General features: G+C 41.4%; 1 protein-coding gene across 1 annotated transcript; it reads right to left on the bottom strand.

Moving 5' to 3' along the window:
• Positions 1-2360: 2360 nt before the first annotated feature.
• Positions 2361-12495, bottom strand: LOC109641980 (G protein-activated inward rectifier potassium channel 1-like). Its single transcript, XM_020106587.2, has 3 exons — positions 11397-12495; positions 4615-4831; positions 2361-4258 (listed from the first exon to the last, which is right to left on the bottom strand). Exons 1-3 carry the CDS (start codon positions 12063-12065, stop codon positions 3594-3596), a joined length of 1551 nt encoding a protein of 516 aa, XP_019962146.1. The 5' UTR covers positions 12066-12495; the 3' UTR covers positions 2361-3593.
• Positions 12496-14611: the final 2116 nt, after the last annotated feature.

Genomic DNA, 14611 nt, shown 5'->3' with positions numbered 1-14611 from the left:
ATTTCATATTCACAGTGGTAGGATTAAAAAAGTCCTAGTGTGGAAACCCAGTTAGGATGCCAAGAAGGGGCATGTAATAAGATCGTGTCTGTAATGGAGTGACAGGGCTGGTAACAAGCACATGTTGAGTCCTCACTCTGAACAGACTCTGAGCAGGGTCATCCTGGTCCACAGGAACCTGCTTATATGATGGTTTAATAGTTGTGATAGAAGGATTTATATGATTCACTGACAGGATTCTTTGTGAGTCATGTTCTGAGTACTTCCTTCGAACAAAAGATATAGATGTAGATATAGAACTAGCTTCTTATAGCTCTGTTTATCTCAAACATTTAAAAAAAAAAACATGGATCTTGATGAACAGATTTCAAATAAAGAATGTTATTGTTTTTTTAATCGAGTCAACAAAACTGATTCTTACAATCCTCAGTCTGGAATTTTAGCCAAAAGAGCTGTTGTCATGGAAAAGAGAAAGGAAAGAGAGGTAATTGAGATTCTGCAGAGGAGAGCTAGAATCTATTTACCTGGGCTGCCCAGAGTGAGCCTGTGAGAGCAACATGGCTGACCCCCCCAGAGAACGATGCCCCCTCTGGTCTGCCACGGTGATCAAAAGGAAATTTTGAAATCCGGTTTGGCCATTTTCTGTTTAATAAAATATCGTCTGGTGGTGGAAGATCTTCTCTTAGACATTTTAAGCCATGCACTTAAAGGATTTGTGGAACCAGTCGTACAACTCTGGTATTTATGTGTCTGTTTTAAAACACTGATGTTGCTCATGCTTGTATTTAGAGAAAGAGAAAGTGTCCATTGTGCAGCGAGGGAGGAAAACTGCTAGTTTGATGGTCTCTTCATCTGTGACAGATTTATTCATCGCTGTCCGTATCTGTAAATGACTGCTTTGAGTCAACAGGTCAAAATTCAGCAGCGCTCAATCTCCACAACCTAGATGGTCTCTCATTCCACAAGCTGGTCCAGTCCTCACAGAGCTAATGGCTCCGTGCTTTAGATGAGCAACTCTTTCTATTCTCATTGACTATGGATGAGCATCTGGTTAATGTAGATGTGTGATCTGATCGCTCAGCTTCTTCCTGTGAGCATCTCGCTGTGTTTCCCTCTGCCCACAGATAAACGCAGATATACAGAGTCACGCTCCGCACCCACATCTGCCTCCATATGGCAGCATGCGAATGCAACTTTATACATGACGATGGCTCTTGTGATCGTGAACATTAACATAAACATAAGCAACTGGAAAATAATTCGACAATATCACTGTGGGTGCTGGAGTATCTGATCAGCATGTTATAATATACATAGACGGTGAGATCATGGGATACAGCAGCGTGTGAACTACGCACATTTACTTGAGTACTTGAGGTGCTAGTACTTATATTCACTTTTTGCCCTTTGTATGTGATTTGACAGAAGCTATAGTTGGATTTGTGATTCTTCAAGTACATTTTCCTGAAAATGTTATTTAGTTCTAAGTAAAAGAACCAACACAGCACTAAAAAACTTTCTAGAAGCAAAAGAATTCAAAATTTAATTTAAGTTGGCTCCAGAAGTAGCATAATAATGAATATGTATGTTTTAGTTCTAAGCACTTTATGGTTTGTTGGGATCTCATTGATCTCATCCAGGTTTTACAGGCTCATTCAGTCGTGACATCACAGAAGCTCCGGCTCACAAAAAATCTAATGACCTTCATTTGACCAAGGAAGCGCCATTGAAGTGAAAATTAGACTCATCCATTTTCAAAGGACCATTTAATGACATGATCGGAACAAACAAACCTGGTTTTCCTTTGCAGTTGAATCCATCATTACACAGGATTATATCTGCATGCGATGTGATTTATTCTTCTCTCCTTCATTTGTGAGTTAATTTTATCTAATCATTATGTACTGTCAACTCGTAATTTTATCAGATTTCAGTTTTCTTCTGTTCCTCAGGTTCATTCTCACGAGCGTAATATCAAGAAGAACACTCTTCTTTAATACTTTTCCATCTCAATCCATCTCTTCAGGACAATTAAAATGATTAGCCTCAAGAAGAAAGTTTGACTTCAAGTGTGCAGAGGAAAGAGGAAATAAGTAAATTAATTAATACATTTATGTTTTTTACTGTTTTTACTCTAAACTCTTGCACTCTTAAAATGTGCTTCACTATTCATACTCACATTTAAGGGTTTAATTATTGATGAATGTTGGTTTAACCATCGCAGGAGGCGACGCGGGAATCCTGATGCAGAACGTTGGCTGCGATACCTCAGGGTGTTAAAATGTTTAACGCAGGCAGCAGTTGCACAATTAACAGAAAATGTGGTGCAGAATGTAAAAAATTCAGTACCCAGAGACACATTTGTGTTTTCAGAGAATTTAATATCAGTTGCACTTATGAAGTTTCTCTCTACTTTTTATGTGTCCCCTGATGTCAGCATCCCTGCATTCCCAAGTATCTGTTTTACTTTTTAATAACTCAGTTCATGATGACAGAAAGTCGACAGTCCAAAGGTTGAAAATAGTTAAAATTGTACAGTAATAAACAAACAACTCAAATGTGCATTCAAACAAACAAATATACAGTACAAGTGATAAATAAATATGGTGCGTCAACCTGAATTGTGAGTCAGAGATAATTTCTTTTTACCTTTTCCAGGTTGATTGATTGGCACATACTGAACGCAGCTTACAGTGATAACGGCAGCAAGTTCATCAAAATTCTCAGTAATTTAAGAAACAGTGGTTTCTTGACTTCAGACGGAGGTAGACAACAGTGTTTCTAATTTATAGCCGGTAACCATCGATTTCATACGTTAGTAATAGTAGGCCTACTGTAATTAGGCTAACTTTAGCTTCACGAGTTCATTGAAAATTCTGTATAACTTAGTTTTTAACTATGTAAAAGGGTTTTAAATATATGATTGTGTAAAAAGAATATATTTGTTGTAGTGTGGAGTTGGTTAAGACAAAATTAGAGATCATACTGTAATGTTGTTCTCTTTTAAGCTCATTTAGTTGCTTTTCTTACGTACTATGTTGTTTTTTTTGTGTGTGAGAAAAAAGTATTCGGCAAACTTAACACCATTTGTCTAACGATCTCCCCCTTCAGCGCTTGTGGTTTTGATTGAACAAAAGGTTAAAAGAAAGACACTGCAATAGAAACTGTTTAAATACTAAATTACTCCAGCTACGGCCCTATGTGCTCTGCTTTAGGAGAACTCCAAAGCTTTCCAGGCCTTATGGTTGAGCTATAAGTGGACAATCCCTGTTATTTACGACTGCACCTTTAGAGCTTGATTGTTTAACAGTTGTTTGAGATGATAAGAAAATCTTCAATGCAAACCCTGGGAACAGAAATGAAAGAAACAAGCACACAAGCAGAAGTGTTAAAAGTCAGTAGGGGGGCACAGATGGTGATCTATCAAAAATGACTCACAGTATGAGCGGATGGATGGCTTATTGGTGTTGTCCTTCTGTTTGGACAACTTAGTTAAACCTAAATTAGTGGACCAGGTTTGCAGGAAAAAAAATATTATATCACAATAGTCTTTATATACAATGCCTTTAAGTCTTAAAGGAAGTCCACAGATGTTAGCGGTCAACGTTCATTCTGCGCAGTTTGGCGGGCAGGTTGTCCTCCGGCCGACCCCCTGCCATGGAGATCTGGACTGGTGTTGGAGCAGAGATGGTGCTAATGGCTACGTGTCTGTGTTTCTCCAGCTCAGCCTCCTCTGCGTTTCCATCCAAGGACAACAGCTGTACCTGCTCCTCCAGCTGTGCTTGCCTTGCGACCGGGATGGAGCTGGACCGCAGCCTCTGAATACTGAGCGGCAGGTCTCCCGTGCTGGAGGCCTTCCCCCCCGGCAAGGCTGCCCCTGTCTTCAACCCCCTCCAGAAGGTTTCTTCCTTTGTGGAGCTCATGCGCTGCAGTTTGCTGGGCAGCCTCGTGGCTTGGTCCTCTACGTGATCTGCATAGTCGGCTGACAGAAGCCTTTCCCTGCGGCCTCCGCGGGCACCGTTACCCAGCGGAGGAGAGCAGGGGGTGGGTGCGACGGCCAGAGGGTTGGGTGACGTCAGCGACGACTTCTCCTCCTGCTCTTTGACGCTATAGGGAGGTGTAGGAACCTCAAAGGTGTTGTGGAACTGGGAGTAGTCGACTCTGAAGAAGCCCTCCTCCAGTGACATCACGGGGAGGAAGCGATGACCCCACAAGACTTCATCCTCAGTGTAAGATGTCCTCGCCTGGCATGTCATACCTATGATGGAGAGAAGAACATTAGAGGAAAGGAACGTTTGAAATACAGACAAGAAAATGACAAAAAGGAGACATTATGAACAAAGACTGTAGAGAGAGGGCTATTAAATAAAAATGGACTGACAGCCAGACAGGGAGTAGAAATGAAAAGTCTTAAATGCCTCTCAGGGAAAAGAGAGGCAGAAATGTGAAGGGGGAAATGGCAGACACAGAGAAGAGCTTGTGCTCTTTAATATTTAAACACTGAAACACAATGAAATTAAATATTTTACTTTTATTTTACTTATTTTATGTGACTGAAAAATGATCTATGCCACAGGCTGTTTTATATGCAGAGATATTATAATTTGCTCTAACCAGTGGTTTCCACGATGCCTTCGAGGATGACGACAATCTCAAACTGCTCGTTCATGAGGGAGCGCTGCGACAGATCGAAGAATGGGCTCTTGGTGTTGATCTCGTGGCAGATGGTAAGTGGCGACACCAGGAAGAGCTGGTCCGCCCCCGTCCCAAAACCCACGTCAAGCTCACACTGGTCCAACGGCAGGAACTCGCCCTCTGGGGTCTGACGGGACTGGAAACACATAAACAACATATTATATTCACAACTTGACTCATGAGCAATTAACCCAGGATAGTTCTCAATATGGTTTCCTCCACACTGGGTTTGGAGGACGCAGGGTTATAGAAGCGTATAATGACAATTATTTGAATCTTTCGAGCAAATAAATACCATCAGAGTACTAAAATAATTATAGCTCTGAAATGTTGTTTAAACTCAAACAGCTTTGAGAAGGGTGGGAAACTGCTCGATTTGGATTTTAAAAATAAACTGATCATAGGATATAAAGATGGACGACATGACGGCTCCCCAACATGGCTGCAGAATAAGTGATAAATCCTACCTCCTCCATGTTATCAGATAGGACATGGACTCTGAAGATGGTTTCTGTCACTTAAGGTTGTTCTCATCACGCTGATGTTCAACTTTTAATTTTTCCGTAAAGTTTAGTTTCAATAGGTTATTTGATGCTGGGTGAGAAGTCATGATTGACAGCCGAGACTGACTCACGATTGGTTGAGTTTTGCGTTGACAGGAACTCGCTACCAGGGCTCCGCCCCCTGATTGCTACTGCACAGACTCTGGCTCCAAGATAGCGACATTTGTATTTGGGACATTTTTGTTTAAATTCTGGATAGTGGGAGGAAGAAACGTGTTGTTTATCTTTATATACAATTGGTGGCACAGACTGGGAGACAGACATGCTGGGTAAGATAAGGGCGTTCTCCCACCTCCCCCACATTTGTCTGACAGTACAAGCATTGGTAACATGTATAATTTTTGGCACCTCTGTGCAATCATTTGCTCTGTACACACCCTCTCATTGCCCGAACATTAAAGTACTTACAAAGTCTGTAGGAGCCTGCGCCTCGGAAACAAGTATCATTAGATTATGGAGAGGATACTGGTGCTCGCTCTAGAGAGACCAAGTGGAGAAAAGAACCACTTTAATCAAATAAAGTAGCTGTTAAATTAAAAGATGGAATTAGGGAGGGAGCTCAAGGAAGTGGAAAGGGGAAATTTAGAGCTTATAAAACCTCTTGTCCTGTCAAACGCAAGCCTCTTACTGCAGCTGATATGTCAAGAATGATTTACAAAGGAACATGTGTTTGTTTCACCCAGAAGGCAGAAATCCATAAAATGCCCACTATCAATACAAGTGACTAAAAAGCAAACAGTCGGAAGAAATAAATTAAATCCTTTTGTCCCAGTAACATTTTTATATTCCTCTATGGCTCAAATCAAATAGTTCCCCCTGTCACATCATGTTAACTTGTGTGCAGACTAATCTCCCCGGCCCTTGAGTGAGGAGCCGCTCGGCCCACACAGATGGCAAACAGACTGTCATTTGGATTCACAGTGACGTTGAGGACAGAAGGGTGTGACATTTCACGGGAAGACGTCTGTGCCCACAGATCCCTGGCGCGCCTAGTTTGAGGGAAAAGTGTCACTCAGGATGCAGCAACACTGACGGGTGAGACCCATTCAAATTTGAAGACAACAGCCTGCATTGCATGTGAAGCCACAACCTGCCATAACTTTATTGTTTTTTTATTGTTATTACTCAAAATTCACAGGTGAAATATCTGTATTATGATTTTCTAATTGATAAGGTGTGTGTATTATGTACATATCTATGCATTTTTACACTTTAATAACTTTAATTTAATGTGATTGCCTATTTTTATTCAATGTTATACTCTAACTTGTTCTCTTGTCTACATTGTTTTGACTATAAGCTGCTGTAGCAAGTGAATTTCCCCAGCATCAATAAATCTTATCTTACCTTATCTTTTTATTATCTTATCTCAAATATCTCTTTCAAATGTCCAAATCAGCTTCTTGTCCCCCTCCTGCAGCACCGTTATGACAAAGGTTGAAAACAGCAGAAATCCATGATTTTGTCATATTTAAGTTTCAGGTGTTTAAAATAGATTTTTCCATATTACAGATGAACGTCAGGAAACCCCTCCCCCCTTTCTTCTATAAGTAGGATAAGTAAAATTAAATCAATTTTTAAAAGCCTGTCAGGTCTTTGTATTAATACATTTATTTCACTGAATCGTTTTAAAAATTTAAATTGTCATTAAGATGCATGTGGGGCAGTTGGTCCCATTCGTCAGCCACGCTCCTACATGCCAATGAGAATGGAAACCAATTTCTTGAGTCGTATTTAATCCACTCAGGTTTTAAAAAGACATAAAAGCTGCTTGTTTTCCAGATGCACGGCTTCACTGATAGTGATGCAACAAAATAACACTGGTGCAAAACGAAGAAGGAAGCTGCTTGACACTGAACGGCTTTAACAAGTTGAAAGCCTTGTGTCTCTTCTCCTTCTGCCCCTAAACACTCAGTGCCACGAGGGGGAAATTAATGGCTTCTGGAACAGGACCTGGTGTGGAGAGAGTGCTTAATTTACCAAGCCACCTGAGATTCAGGTTGAGTGAAAGCAGGGACTGTCCCTGGTGACTCACTTCCTCCTCAGTTCAGTGTGTGTGTGTGAGAAAGAAGCAAAGAAACAAACAGTGACAGCGGAAGTTACAAGTGCGTCGTTGTGTGTTTTGTCTTTAATGCAACTGTGTGTGTGCATGTGTGTGACCTGCTGGAGCCTTCGAACTTTAAACTGGACATCAAACATAATGGAGTCACAGATGTCACATTTCAGCTCCTATTCCCAATCCTCCTTCTTCTCTTCTCTCTGTTTGTCCTTCAGAATCAGACGACGGCAGATGTGGCGAGTCATGATGACATGTCAGCTTTCCTGTCTTGCTAAACGCCTGCATCCATGCCTGTCTGTCTGCGACTACCACTCGTCCGTATCATTTATCTCCCGCTGTGGACCAACCTGCTGCGACGAGCTTCTGTTGAGCAACCGCCCAGCTGTCACTCGGTTTCTCCGTCTTTGGGTTTCGGCTCGGTTTAACCACACTGCTGCTGCTAACTTCCCCTCGTGTCTTTAACTCGTCTTTTCTAGTGAGAACGAGGATGTTTCCTCCGTTTGCTGCAGCCAAACCAGACGTTTGTTTCTCTATTCTAAAATCATATTCTGCCAGCGGTGCAGGGGTCAGTGAGCCCCTGCATTCTAATGGTTTATTAATGAAAGGTGCATTAATATTTATGGAAATTCAAGGTTATCTTTTAAGTTAATATGCAATAGTGATGGAGAAAACACAACCAAACTGACACAACTGCAGTCTAACTGCACTGAATTGAAATCATTCTCTTTTAACAGTGGGCACATCTTAATCAGTTTTAACCAAAAACATCCGAGCAGGTTTCATTTACTGCTCTTGTACTCCAGGAAACCTTACTTGAGGGTGTGTGGGTCATAAATTGAAATAAAAAAAACATTTTGTCCATCACTTGTCCTCAAGTTAGAGTTGAGAGGAACAAGCTGTGATTGAAAATATCTATGGAAAAAGAAAAACTGAAGGTATAAGCTCTGGTGCACAAATAAAGCTGCTGCTCCCTTTGTGCATTTTTTGTGTACAACAAAAAATAATTAAATTCTGCTTATGTCTGAGATGTGTGCTGCCATCGGTGGAACGCTGAAGATGACACTTGAGGGGAACTGACAACAAAACCGCAGCTTTAATCAATTCACTTCTGGGTCAGTTTTGGATTAATGCAGCAGCTGAAATCCAATTCACTGTATTGAAGTGTATTACGATGTTGCAGTGTCTCGATATTAAGTAACCGTGAGGATGAGACGTGAGAACTTGCTGAGCCAGCACACATTGATGTAAATATACATACATGTTTATATGTAAACACAGGGAGTACACACAGCTGTGTAGTTGCTGGAAGGCGATACTGTAAATGTATTGCAAGGTTTCATAAAATAGTCATTTTGGAAAATACGAAGATAATACGCTCGTCCACTAACAAGGGGGTTAGTGAGTGGATCCCAGGCTCCTCTACTCTGCATGCCACAGTGTCCTTGGGCAAGACACTGAACCCCACATTGCCCCTGATGGCTGAGGAGTGGTGAGCGACATAAAGCACTGAATGTAGTTAGTTAATGGAGCGCTGTGTGAATGGGTGAATGTGGCTTGTACAGTCTGAGTGGTTGATAAGACCATATATAAATACATTTAGCATTTACTAATGATGCTAGTCCATAGAAACAATGGTCTTTTATCACCGTCTCCTATGATTGAAAATAACATATTTTTCAAAAAGAATAAAAACAATTGCTATACGATCCTTATTTAAATTGCTTATAACACAACATAGCATCTATTCAATGCAGTAGCTGCGTTCCTTTTTGATCATATTATAAATGTAATTATTTTAAATCCTGACCAACTCAACAGTATCCAGGCCCCGTAAGAATTTACAACCCACTTTTATCCCGAGTATCCCTGACAATTGATAGCAGGTCCCATGCCATGGTGCATTTACACAGCTCCATCACAGGATTTACTGCAGCATGCCTCATTTCTCCAGTCAGCTTGTGGCCTACCCATCTGACAGTGACCTTGAGCTGTGCGTTCCCTGGACACAAGCCACGGCTTTGTTTCAGAGAGAAGGTACAGTACTAGGTGATGGTGTATAGTCAATTTACGCTGCAATTCCCCACAGCACAGTGTGACACCTCAGTGGCATAGTTTATAGGCTCTAAAACCTCACTCTAATATTCATCAGAAGACACTGCGCCTCTTCAGCAGTGGTGTCCTGCTGTAACTCCAGCAATGACAAGTCTCCATCACTGTTTCAAGACTGTTTTCTGCCACAACCATCAGGAGCAACACTGGATACGAGTGAACGAAAGTGAAGTGAAAGTTTTGCTTGTTTACTGTCCGTCCTCTGTGGATGATTGATGGCCTTTGAATGTGTTGCTCTTTAGCAGCCAATTAGGAAAGTCATAGATGTCCGACTTTCCACCAACACGTGGATAGCTGTGGCTTTATATCTAATTTAACGATTATTAGAAGGATTATTATTTACTGGCAGAAACCCCAGATCAGGATCATCACGTAAATCTAATCATCTGATCTCTGGAGGAACGCCAAGAACTGCTAAACTAAAAAATAACAAAAACAGATGGGTTGGAGTACTTCACACAACAAATATCCTGTTGTATGTCCAGCAGTAATTGTGTTACACGCGGGATGGTTTTTAATGTAGTGTAGCCATAAGGTTCTGCAGCATTTGTTGCAACACGTTCTGTTTGAATCTTGGCAATCAAAACTAATTAGGGGCAGATTTCAGCTCAAAGTAGCTGTGATGTGTAACTCTGAGCATAAATAACATGATCACAGAGAAATCATTTTAAAAAATAGATCTGAATGTGCCATAGAAAATATGAAATATCAGTGATATCTGCAAATCTGACAGTCAGACGTGGCAGTGAGCCCCATGTGTGGACGTCCAGCTGCTTTCATTCTTTTTGAATTAATAGGATGACAGCAGAAGTCACAAAAACTATAGCAGAATATGACATTGCCTGATTGAAACTATTATCCTGTATGAAGCTGGTGATATTGCATTGGTGCCGTGCAATTAGCTCACCACATTTTCCTTTTCACCTCTCTGGGCTATTAATTGAAAAGCAAATGATGCTGATGAAATGGAATAAAAATCGTCCCAGAGCGAAATAAAACACTAACAATAAAGCCTTATTTAATCGTGGCTTTTAATGCGTTCAACTGAGGGGCTTTTATTCTTAATATATAATGTAATAAGACAGAAGGTGATTCTTTAAAAGATGCTGTGTGGATAGAATCAGCACATTCAGTGTGAACTGCACTAACAGTGATACTCACTTACTGGGAGCTTCCTGGTGACTCTCCCTTGAGCTTTAAGGAGTGAACTGTCACTTGAGATCATCACGCTACTTCTCGGAGACGACAAAAGCTCGACTAACTCTTCTTGTCACAACAGAGGACCACTGGCCTTCGTGTATTCACCGGTGTTTGGACCGGACAGAGCTGGATTTCATGAACAACAGACGTCTGCTACAGAAATACAATGTATGAAGCTCTGCAGGGCCTCAGATTTAGTGGTATTTTTGTCTTTAGGTGAGTCTTCACCTCATGGTGGCCCACTTAGTATTGGAATGGGTTCAATACATCTATATGTTTATCTACTCAGTGTGCAGAGTTTCCCTGGGCTCACTGTCCCCCAGGGGCCCATTCATCTGTTTTGCAGACAGTCAAGGCTGAACTTAGGTATACAGCCCAGTGACTGTTCATTTAAAAACCCAACAATAATAAAGAATAATCTGCTGCAGGAGGGGTAAATGTAAATGGTCACTCGTTAAAAAACGTTGGAGCCTGCATAGTGTTCAAACCATAACCTCATGTGCAAATCATAGAAGAACCCTGAGGGAGTGCAATCAATTCTGGAGATGAATTGAAATTCAATGCATGACTTGGAAAGCACTCTTAAAACATAATGAGCAATTTCAGGGCAGATTAAATGACTGTCAATTAGACGGTGACAGGGACGATGGCGTTTCAGGAGTTGGAGCGAGAGACGGATGCTCACTGCGCCAAAGTGTGCCCACTTGTTCTGTGCGTCTTTTGGAGACATTGCGCTCCTCCGCTCAGTGAATTCATGACCTGTAGCCTACCTTGATGAGTTTGCACCTGATCTGCGCGGACACCATGTGGCTGTTCCGCAGGTTCCCCACTCGGAACATGAGGCACAACTTCCCGTCCCGCTGCGAAATCACCGCGTCCTGGCTGAACATCAGCGTCTCGGCGCGCTTCTTCGGCTGCGACATCTTGATGAACATGCAGCCGATGAGGAAGGCGTCCACGATGGAGCCCAGCAGCGACTGGAAGAGGAAGAGGATGATCCCCTCCGGACACTTCTCCGTGATGTAGCGGTGGCCGTAGCCGATGGTCGCCTCCGTCTCGATGAAGAAGAGGAACGCGGAGGGAAAGTTGTACACGTTGGCGACGCACGGCATGTAGGAGTCGCTGTGGCCGCCGTGGCTCAGGTCGCCGCGGATGTAGGCGATCACCCACCACATGGAAGCCATGACGAGCCACGCCACCGTGTAGGTGAGGATGAAGATGAGCAGGTTCCAGCGCCACTTGAGATCCACCAGCGTGGTGAAGAGGTCGGAGATGTACCGGCTGGTCTCCCCGCCAAGGTTACCGTGCTGGACGTTGCAGCGGCCGTTCTTCTCCACAAACCGCTGCCTCTTCCTCTTCACCGGGGCGGAGAAACTCATACCTTGGTTCGTGTTCACCACCTGGTAGTCCTCCCCAAATTTCCTCCGTATGGCCGACATGGTTCGAGTCCCCTTGTTGGTGACAGCTGGTCGCTACTTGAGCAGAATCGGGCTCTTTACGCAACTTTGGTTCCCTCCTGCACAAACACCATGCGACAACATTCAGCGCGCGTCCTGCATCCAGTGAGGTGGAGACGCGCTCCTCTCCTGTAAATTCACCGTAAGTGAGCAGAGATTCTGCGCAATGGGCATGATTCAGAGTCACACTCGGCTCCTCGCTGGTGCCAACTTTTGCGCTCAGCAAGGACAAAAAAGAAAAACACAGTGAAACAAAAGCTGTATTCACATTCAGAAGGCTGAGTCCTTGGTGGATCCACTGAGGTGCTGCTGTTCAATGAGCCGCTGGATGTGAACAGCAGTCTGCGGTGCGCACTTGTGCCAGAGGGAACATGCTCTGGTGGGAGTGACTTCAAATTAAAGACTGTGGAGGAACTGCAGCACGGGTGGCACATCTCTCTTTCACAGGGGCGGATGAGTGGCTGCGGTTTTTATTTTATTATTTTTGTTGCCTTCGCCCAATCGGGTAAAAGCATCAATCCGAGTAAACTATGTGATGGTGATATAAACCGGAAACCATCTTTTATTATTTTTATTTTTTACATTGCTTTGAAATGTGTTTCCTGTGACTCTATTATTTCCATCTTGAGAAAAACACTGTCCCATAAAAAAAATTTTTTATTCTAAGTACACTACTTGTAGTGATTGGTGGCGTTTTAGTTCCCCCTGGTGGTACTGCAGTGGAAGTAAACTTGAGGTGGTGCCAAGAAGTTTAATTTAGTTTAGTTGATCCTCATTAGAAACACATGCCTGTAAAGAGTAAATAAATATACAAAGTGAAGACTCAAACATTAACATTAACATTTTAAATCTAAACAGGCTGGATGAAGTGGGAGCAGAAAACTAAACAAAGGAACACACACAAAAAAAAAAACCAAGATATTAAAGTAACAAACCAGGAATAAAGGTAACAGTGAATAACAGTACATTTAGGAGAATCCTATTGTTTTTCTTAGTCACTTTATTAAAACTTATAAAAGTGAATATGATGTCATTAGGCAGAGAGTACAACTGACCTGTATACGACGTTGAGTTTGCAGAAGTTGGTTCCCGGCAGCCGCTTGCATGATACGACCAGAGGCTGCACCTCTTGTGCTGTAACCATGCTCAGAGGCCGCATGTATCTGGTGAGCTATAGTGGTCGGGTTGTTTGTGCTCATCACACTCTGAAGTAGCATTATAGGCACAAAGTCATGTTTTGTACTTTCAGATCAAACTGTAATTTAGTCAGAAATACTGTGATTCCACTTACACACACACAGAACAATATCCTGTATATTATCCAGATACAATGAAATGCACCAAAAATATAAGCTAATGCAAACATATCAGCTAATCTGTCACATTGAACTGTTGAACTAACACTTTATTGCATTAAAGTTCCCTAAATCAAACCATTAACTCATGAAATCTCAATATCCCTCCGTTATTAAACAGATACCTGGAAATCCAGCTGAAGCTGAAAACCGTGTTTTTTTTATCCAGTTCATGATTCAAGATGTGTTGTGATGGTTTTTGTTGTTTGACTCTGTGCCCAGAAAACAAAGTTAAACTGAACTGCCATAAAAACTAAAAACCCAGACACTGTTTTATCTTCTCCGAATACATGTTTTATATTAAATATCAAATGAAAAATGCATCAGTAGCAGAAGAAAAGCTTTCACAAGTCATTATGAGAACAAAATATACTCAACTACAAATGTGGTGCCTCGACATTATATAAGAGGAGGACACTCTTATCAGATGAATGCATCACACACCGTCAGAACCTTTTCTACTCAGTCTAAATAATAATAGCAATTATCTCTGCAATAATAACAGACAGAAGGTCTGTACTTCATACAGGCTGTTTTTATATACTAAGAATTATAGAGGACAATATAAAGTATTTGACACAGACCCTCAGCAACATTATACTTTAATTGTATACAGAATTTCTATTTTTATAGTTAATACATTTTCCTTTGCGCAGCTACTTTCCTTTTGCTGCTGTGTTGATTGTAAAGTTCCTCTATAGAGAAACTTTAAAGGTACATCTTATCTCATCATATCTTTTATAATCTTTGCACAATGTGCATCCATTAGTAAAGGAAGTAAATCTAATTATACCTGAAAAAAGTACTTACTATCACTACTACTGCTATTTTACTATTTATACACTATTCCTACTTAAGTAAGTTTTATAGTTATATATATAAATATATATATATTTGTTGGAATTGCACTTTTGTGTTGTGTTTCATGACAAATTTAACAATTAATTACAAAAGTGCAAGCGTAGTTTTGGGGTATGTTTCCTAGTTTGCCTGACTATAAGCCAGCCTTGATTAAATTTGTTCAAGTGAGTCATCAAGATAAAACTTATGAACAGTAAACACAATCATACACCAACAAATAGATTTACTCTACATTTTGACATAGTGGCCCAACGGAGGGTAAGTAAGGATACACAATATTCTTAATCAGATAAGGATAAATAAGAACACAGG

The sequence above is a fragment of the Paralichthys olivaceus genome, chromosome 21 (assembly GCF_024713975.1).
Source record: "Paralichthys olivaceus isolate ysfri-2021 chromosome 21, ASM2471397v2, whole genome shotgun sequence".
Classification (NCBI taxonomy): domain Eukaryota; kingdom Metazoa; phylum Chordata; class Actinopteri; order Pleuronectiformes; family Paralichthyidae; genus Paralichthys; species Paralichthys olivaceus.
The sequence above is the reverse complement of the archived record's forward strand: the minus strand, read 5'-3'. Positions and strand labels throughout refer to the sequence as shown.

Bases quoted from the DNA above. Each gene is read 5' to 3' on its own strand.
- LOC109641980 (XM_020106587.2), bottom strand. From the start codon at position 12,065: ATGTCGGCCATACGGAGGAAATTTGGGGAGGACTACCAGGTGGTGAAC. The intron at 4,832-11,396 runs GTAGGCTACAGG...ATGTGTTTCCAG, and splicing joins TCAGGTGCAAACTCATCAAG to TCCCGTCAGACCCCAGAGGG. The intron at 4,259-4,614 runs GTTAGAGCAAAT...TCTCCATCATAG, and splicing joins AGGCATCGTGGAAACCACTG to GTATGACATGCCAGGCGAGG.